Source organism: Mchenga conophoros, linkage group LG9 (genome assembly GCF_057382185.1).
Source record: "Mchenga conophoros isolate Kocher_MC1m ecotype Shallow Benthic linkage group LG9, M_conophoros_male_GT1.1, whole genome shotgun sequence".
Lineage (NCBI taxonomy): Eukaryota > Metazoa > Chordata > Actinopteri > Cichliformes > Cichlidae > Mchenga > Mchenga conophoros.
The window spans coordinates 35,520,249-35,527,748 of NC_140534.1; the positions used below are offsets into that span (position 1 = coordinate 35,520,249).

The 7,500-nt window shown below is 46.9% G+C and overlaps 1 protein-coding gene across 1 annotated transcript in view; it reads right to left on the bottom strand.

The window, feature by feature from the left end:
• Positions 1 to 7,500, bottom strand: part of dnah5l (dynein, axonemal, heavy chain 5 like) — a 56,614-nt gene that overhangs the window by 32,393 nt on the left and 16,721 nt on the right. The window contains exons 22-35 of the mRNA XM_085285800.1: positions 7,397 to 7,493; positions 7,251 to 7,331; positions 5,742 to 5,996; positions 5,148 to 5,297; positions 4,950 to 5,068; positions 4,700 to 4,836; positions 4,463 to 4,625; positions 3,988 to 4,099; positions 3,088 to 3,216; positions 2,376 to 2,575; positions 2,065 to 2,218; positions 1,874 to 1,984; positions 1,626 to 1,781; positions 1 to 63 (exon numbers count right to left, since the gene is read on the bottom strand). The exon at positions 1 to 63 is cut by the window's left edge and continues 66 nt beyond it. Coding sequence (XP_085141926.1) covers positions 1 to 63; positions 1,626 to 1,781; positions 1,874 to 1,984; positions 2,065 to 2,218; positions 2,376 to 2,575; positions 3,088 to 3,216; positions 3,988 to 4,099; positions 4,463 to 4,625; positions 4,700 to 4,836; positions 4,950 to 5,068; positions 5,148 to 5,297; positions 5,742 to 5,996; positions 7,251 to 7,331; positions 7,397 to 7,493 — 1,927 coding nt within the window. The remainder of the gene's footprint in view (positions 64 to 1,625; positions 1,782 to 1,873; positions 1,985 to 2,064; positions 2,219 to 2,375; positions 2,576 to 3,087; positions 3,217 to 3,987; positions 4,100 to 4,462; positions 4,626 to 4,699; positions 4,837 to 4,949; positions 5,069 to 5,147; positions 5,298 to 5,741; positions 5,997 to 7,250; positions 7,332 to 7,396; positions 7,494 to 7,500) is intronic.

A 7,500-nucleotide genomic window follows, 5' to 3' on the forward strand; every position in this document is an offset into this window, starting at 1 on the left:
GTCGTAGATTTTCTCATTGAAAACAACTCTGTTAACGTTATCGAACAGACTGAGCAGATGAGCCTGACAGACACAGAGCGAGGAAGCAGATTCAATGTCATGATCAGAGGAAGGAAGAAACTCAGCAGCAGGAGCGAAGCTGAAGCATCAGACAGCAAATGCAAACCCATCAGATCTGAAACCTGTGAGCTGCTGTGTCACCTGTACAATGTGTCACCTGTATAGTTTGTCACCTGTATAGTGTGTCACCTGTATAGTGTGTCACCTGTAAAGTGTGTCACCTGTACAATGTGTCACCTGTATGATGTGTCACCTGTAAAGTGTGTCACCTGTATAGTGTGTCACCTGTAAAGTGTGTCACCTGTAAAGTGTGTCACCTGTATAGGGTGTCACCTGTAAAGTGTGTCACCTGTATAGGGTGTCACCTGTAAAGTGCCTCACCTGTAAAGTGTGTCACCTGTATAGTTTGTCACCTGTATAATGTCTCACCTGTATAGTGTGTCACCGGTATAGTGTGTCACCTGTAAAGTGCCTCACCTGTAAAGTGTGTCACCTGTATAGTGTGTCACCTGTAAAGTGTGTCACCTGTATAGTTTGTCACCTGTATAATGTCTCACCTGTACAGTGTGTCACTGGTATAGTGTGTCACCTGTAAAGTGTGTCACCTGTATAACATGTCACCTGTAAAGTGTGTCACCTGTAAAGTGTGTCACCTGTAAAGTGTGTCACCTGTATAATGTGTCACCTGTAAAGTGTGTCACCTGTATAGGGTGTCACCTGTAAAGTGTGTCACCTGTACAATGTGTCACCTGTATGATGTGTCACCTGTATAGTGTGTCACCTGTAAAGTGCCTCACCTGTAAAGTGTGTCACCTGTACAATGTGTCACCTGTAAAGTGTGTCACCTGTACAATGTGTCACCTGTATGATGTGTCACCTGTAAAGTGTGTCACCTGTAAAGTGTGTCACCTGTACAATGTGTCACCTGTACAATGTGTCACCTGTATAGTGTGTCACCTGTATAACATGTCACCTGTAAAGTGTGTCACCTGTACAATGTGTCACCTGTACAATGTGTCACCTGTACAATGTGTCACCTGTATAGTGTGTCACCTGTATAACATGTCACCTGTAAAGTGTGTCACCTGTATGATGTGTCACCTGTATAGTTTGTCACCTGTAAAGTGTGTCACCTGTATAATGTGTCACCTGTACAATGTGTCACCTGTATGATGTGTCACCTGTATAGTGTGTCACCTGTAAAGTGCCTCACCTGTAAAGTGTGTCACCTGTACAATGTGTCACCTGTAAAGTGTGTCACCTGTACAATGTGTCACCTGTATGATGTGTCACCTGTAAAGTGTGTCACCTGTAAAGTGTGTCACCTGTAAAGTGTGTCACCTGTATAATGTGTCACCTGTACAATGTGTCACCTGTATAGTGTGTCACCTGTAAAGTGTGTCACCTGTATAATGTGTCACCTGTACAATGTGTCACCTGTATAGTGTGTCACCTGTAAAGTGTGTCACCTGTATAATGTGTCACCTGTATAGTGTGTCACCTGTATGATGTGTCACCTGTAAAGTGTGTCACCTGTAAAGTGTGTCACCTGTATAATGTGTCACCTGTATAGTGTGTGAGTCAGAGGCTTGGCCCAGAATCTCCAGCAGGGCGGGGTCGGACACGAAGAAAAAACGAGGGAACACCAACCGTTTCTTCTCCAGGTAACCGGACAGAGACTTCTGACAGAGCTCCAACTGCTCCAGCAGGTGAGGGAGCAGCTGCAGGAGGAGGACAGATGGAGCTGATGTGAATCAAGCATTCATATTCTACCCTCATGGTAGAGTGTTGCTCAGAGGCACGTGGGCCGCACCTGGCTGAGCATCTCGTCTCCCACGCAGCACTGCACCACGTTGGGAACCTCGTGCGCTCGCTGCATGATCCTCAGCCACGACTTGTCGATGTTCTGGAAACGTTTGGCCTCCTGCAGGGATTAAAACTCAGACTTCAGACTTAAATATGAAAGAAAAAAGATCAAATTAAAGTCTGAGTGTTTGCTCCTACCTGAGGCAGCTGCTTGGCGATGTCTCCACCCACAAACACCGCTTCAAGGTAGATCCAGAGGTTTTGAACCAACAGCCACTTCTCGATGATCTCTGAGGTGTTGGAGAGTTTCTGGACCCACAGCTGGATGGAGGGCTTGAACGGAGCGTTGTACCTGCGGAGCAAAGAGCCACAGGTGTAACCCTGCATGCACAAACAGCATTCCTACTTTTCTTTCCTGCCTCTCATGTTTTTCTTGCTTTCTGACTCTGAGACGTCTTTGCTTTCCTTCCACCCTCGTCTCCTCAACTCCTCTGCCCTCGTCTCCTCACCTGTTGCTCAGCAGGGACGTCAGCACCATCAGGCTGTCCTCCATCATGGAGATTTTCTCTGCAGTCTCGGCTCCTTTCAGCAGCAGTTCTCCTCTGCTCCTGAAGGTGGCGAAGCTGAGCGTGTGGCTGCTCCACTCGGCCACCACGTCCTTCAGCTTGGCCTCGATGTCGCGCTCCTTCACCGCGCTGATGCAAACGTCCTGGTTCACACGGATAAAACACGTTCTCACATTAAAGCAGCTTTAATAAACTTTCAGGATTAAAAGTTTTTCTTTCTTCTTTGAATTTTATACATTTTCTTAAAAAATCAGCTCAGATGAAAGTTTCAGAAATATTTTTCACCTGTAATCTTAATCTGGAGTTTTAGGACTGATCCAGTATTTTAGGGTTTTATGAATTCAGGTAAGAGTGGCGTGTGCATGTGTGTGTGTGCATGTGTGTGTGTGCGTGTGTGTGTGTGTCCGTGTGTGTGTGTGTGTGTGTGTGCGCGTGTGTGTGTGTGTGCATGTGTGCGTGTGTGTCCGTGTGTGTGTGCGTGTGTGTGTGTGTCCGTGTGTGTGTGTGTGTGTGTGTGCGTGTGTGTGTGTTTGTGTGCATGTGTGTGTGTGTCTGTGTGTGTGTGTGTGTGCGTGTGTGTGTGTTTGTGTGCATGTGTGTGTGTCCGTGTGTGTTTAGGCTGGTCAGTTTACACGTGCAGTGTTTTCAGACTCACCTCGATGTCCTCTCTGTGTTTCAGCAGTGGAGCCTCTATAATGTTTCTCAGGCACAAACTGTCAGAGTCCACCTGGAAGCTGTGACCGGTCACATCGCTGAGACGAGTCCAGTGTCTGTGCAGCATCGCCTGAGCCACACAGTTATTACACATTATTATTATGTACTTTCAACACACATGTAAATATTTCACGTTTGTTGTGTACCCTGTATCTTATTGTGAAATCTCAGTCTCTGTGTTAGTTGTCTCTGGCCCTGTCACTTCCTTTTTTCATTTTGAAAGTCTTCTGTACTTTTGCTTCCTTTTCTCCTGCCCGTCTACACCTGTGTCACCCGTCTGTCCTCCGTCTCTCTAACTAGCCTTATGTGCACATGTAGCCTCACTGCTGCCCGTGGCCGATGTCACGGCGTCTGTTGTCTTTCCACTGTGGTAGCTGCAGGACGTGACACCACACCCCCGCTGAAGGCCACAGCCAAAATCCATCAGTCCAACAATGAAGCTGTTGCACAAACGTTGGTGCAGTTTCTTAGTTTCCTGTTTTTCCTTCCTTTAAAAAGTATTTTATTACTCAAACGTTTGTGTAATTCCACGACACGTTCTAACATGTCTGTGTAGCTGCTCTGCAGTCGGCTGCATCAACATCAAATCATTGTAATTTGAGTGAATTTAGTGCGTAAGTAACTTCAATCAGAGGTTCAGGCAGGTGATGAAATCAAGCTCCCAGCACAGCTGATTTCCTTTCACACATCCATCCTGCCCACAGCTGCTCCTCTTATCAGCGCACCACCCTGAAACTGGACTCCACCCCAGGTCCTCCTCTCACGCCTGTGTGCTGCTGTGTAAATGCCTGCAGATGGACGTTGCTGGTATATGTGCTTCACAGTGAAATGTTTCTGGCACCTTGTTGGCCATCATGTAGAGCAGAGGACACATCTCTGTGAAGTCATCGATGGTTTTCTTCAGATCTCTGAAGGCCTGCCACTCCTTCAGGGCCTTTGGGAGCTTCCTGATCCTGAAACAAAGACTTCAAAACTTCATCTCTGTGTGTGAACGACATATTTAACAATCAATGCCAATAAACAAGATTCATTTGTTTCCTAATCTCAGATTTTTTTCATCTATCCTGCTGCTTCTCAAACTGTGAGCCACTGAAGACACGAGCTGAACTGAAACGCTCACATATCCAGTTTGATGTGTTTCAGCTTTGGCATTAAGAACGTTAATGACAGATTTAACATCCAAACTGAAGCTGAGCGGCTGTGCTGTGAGGTCAGAGGTCAGGATGCTTTCATTGATCAGTAAAGTAACATGTGTCTGTTTGGGAACACGTGAGGTGGAGGCAAGAACGTCCTGCTGAAGCCTTAATGAGCTGCACCTGTTCTGGAAGTCCTGCAGCTCCGCGCTGATCTTCTCGATGTTGAGGTCGGCCCACAGGATGTCGTAGTAGCCGGCGACGCTGTCGGTGACCGAGCTGTACAGACTGTAGAGTTTGGACAGCAGGGAGAGCTCCCTCCGGATCCTCTGCAGCTCCGGATACTCTGCGGGGAGGAGACGGCCGGTGAGGAAGGAGGCAGACAAACAGGAAGTGGGCGGGCGAGTCGCTCAGTCGTACCGTTCACAGGCAGCCCGAACAGCTCTTCTCCACCTGAGCAGGTGGTGTACTTCCTCCACAGCTGATCGAACTCGGCCTGAAAACTCTGCAGCCGCTCGCTGGCTTCAGCCGGGGCCACGCCCTCCACCCCCGGGCCCCTGCATTTATCATAATCAATGATATTATCAGTATGTCGCCCAGGTTCAGGGCGGGCTGGATGGATATTTGGTTGGCCCCGCCCACCTGGAGCAGGTGCCTCTCTGAGGTGTACCTTTGGTTGTAGTCGGTGCAGAAGCTCTGAGCCTGGCTCTGGAGGCTCTGCACTGCAGACAGCAGGTCTGTCTTCATGCTGGGCTGAATCTGCACCAGAGTGTTCTGGGTCTGCACCACCTGAAGCCACAACACACACACATATAACACACACCCGCATCCCTGCACCTGTCACATGACGCCCCTCCCTCTGACTCACCAGGTCACTGAGGTTTTTCCAGGCGTACATCAGGCCGTCCACGCGCTCGCCGTTCCCGTCACCGTAGAGCAGCTCGTGTCTGTTGAGCAGGGAGAAGGATTCCTCCAGCGGCCCGATGGTGGCGTCGATGCGAAACTCCGCCTCCCGAACCTCCAACAGTGAGCAGGAGAGGAATGAGTGAGGGGAGGGGCTCATGAATGAATTCTACTCTGTGGGTCGTTACATGAGGACTGAGAGAAAAAACTGCTGAAGAAAGAAAACATGACTGAATGTGAATACAGTACGGAGGCCTGAAAGTGCCAAAATTAAAGAAAGACTGAAATTTTAATTTTATGAAATAATTGATGCATAAAATAGATTTTATAGTATTTTAGTGCAATTAAAGAAAGAGATATTTATTCAATTGGCTAATTTCATTTTTATATATTTATTTTGGCAGTGCCAGACATCAGCAGCTGTACGTTTATGAACAAATAAATTAATCAGAATCTAAAAGAAAAACTGGATCATTTTTCGATTATTGGGCTGAAAGAAGAATTGAAAGAAAAAGAGGAGGTGCAGACGTAACACACAGCCAATCAGATGCTGGCTCACCTCTCTGAGTGCAGCCATGGCTGCTCTGACATCATCCAGGTCTGAGATTGGACGCTGCAGACGCTTCGTGAGCGCGTCCACGAACGACAGGATGTCGTTCATGTCGGCGGATGCTCGGCGGTTCAGAGCGGCGCCAAAAGCTCGTTTCCAGGAGCGACACTCGTGAGTGAGCGAACGCTTCAGCTGGTCGGTGTCCAACAGGATCGAACCCGCTGTGTAAAATGCAGGGAGCTCCGAAATCTGCTCCTCCAGCCTCTGCAGGCACAGCAAGGCATCATGGGTAAATCCACTACACGTATGGTCAAAATCAGCTGCTCTAAAGGACGTGAGGGTCATTTTCTTTCAGCTCTGACACATTAGCAGTAGCGGTGGGTTTTGATCATCGATTTATCGATTAAAATCGATTCTGGCTTGGATAACGTGATTTCGATTCATTAAAATCCTGAATCGATTTTTTCATTTACATTTATTTTGCCCGAAACGCCAGAATCTCAGGTTAAACCTCACAAAACTTCAACAACCACCAAACAGCTAAAACAGTAAATGAGAGCAGGAACACGGCTTCTGCACAGAGACGTGAACACAAAGCTCGACCCGCCGACGCATCAGAATCAGTGAGATGTGACTTTCTCACCGACGGCACGGACACGGTCGGGGCTGAAAGCCGACAGCTCGCAATGATGATGATGCAAATGATGCAAAATTGCAAACGCTCAGCTGTGTCTCTAATCAAACCTCTGTAACTTTGCTCTGCTTCACTTCAGCAGCATCAGGTAACGTTCACGTGTTGATTCATGGTTTCTTTCATTTTTGATCTACTGCAGAACATTTTTATAAAATCCCAGAACAGGAAAATCTCCTTCATGCTTTTCTAGGTTTTATCCTCAGTTACTTTGACACAAAGGCCTCTGCTGTGATGCTCACACTTTGATAAAGTCTCGCAAGTGTCAGGTTTCTTTTTATAGATATAAAAATATGGAAATGTACTGATGCATGATCTGAATTATAATATTTCTGACTGTCTGAGGCTAAATTTCCCCAATTAAAATCGAATTGAATCGAATTGATTCTAGAAATCAGTGACGATACCCAGCCCTAATTAGCAATGATTGCTCTGTGGAAACTAAGCTAACCAGCGCCCCCTGCTGCACAACCACTGAACTGCAACTGCAGGACTGTCCAATGTTTATTGAGAATGAATTACACATAAATTACATTTTTCTTGGGAATAGAAACATTTGAAAAAGTGAAAACAATTTTATTTTGAACATTTATGACTTTAATTTCTGAATGTTTTTTCCTCCAGCTGCCCTTTAATGACCCCAGACTGCTGTACCAGTGATACATTTACATTTGTTATTATAAAAGTACTACTGCTGCACTGCAAACACTTTTCTTTTGTTTCCTTGTTTGATTTTGTGTGTTTACTAATAACTCAGCTAAAAACATAATAAGCTGTAAATGCACGGCGATGTTCAGTGGTGCGTCTGTAACAGGAAGTAGACTCACAGAGTAGAAGCAGATCTGAGCGCTGAACTCCGTCAGGGAGGGGTCGGACTGCAGGAAGGCCTGCACCTGCTCCTCTGGGTCCTAAACACAGCCAGCTGTTAGTGCAGCTCAACAACACTAAGACACACACACAAACACACACACACCTGGTTCCACAGGGTGGAGAAGTGGCCGAGGTCATTCAGGGTTTCAGCAGCCTGAGCTTTCAGGTGTGACACGATGGAGCTGAGCTGCATCACCAACCTGCTCC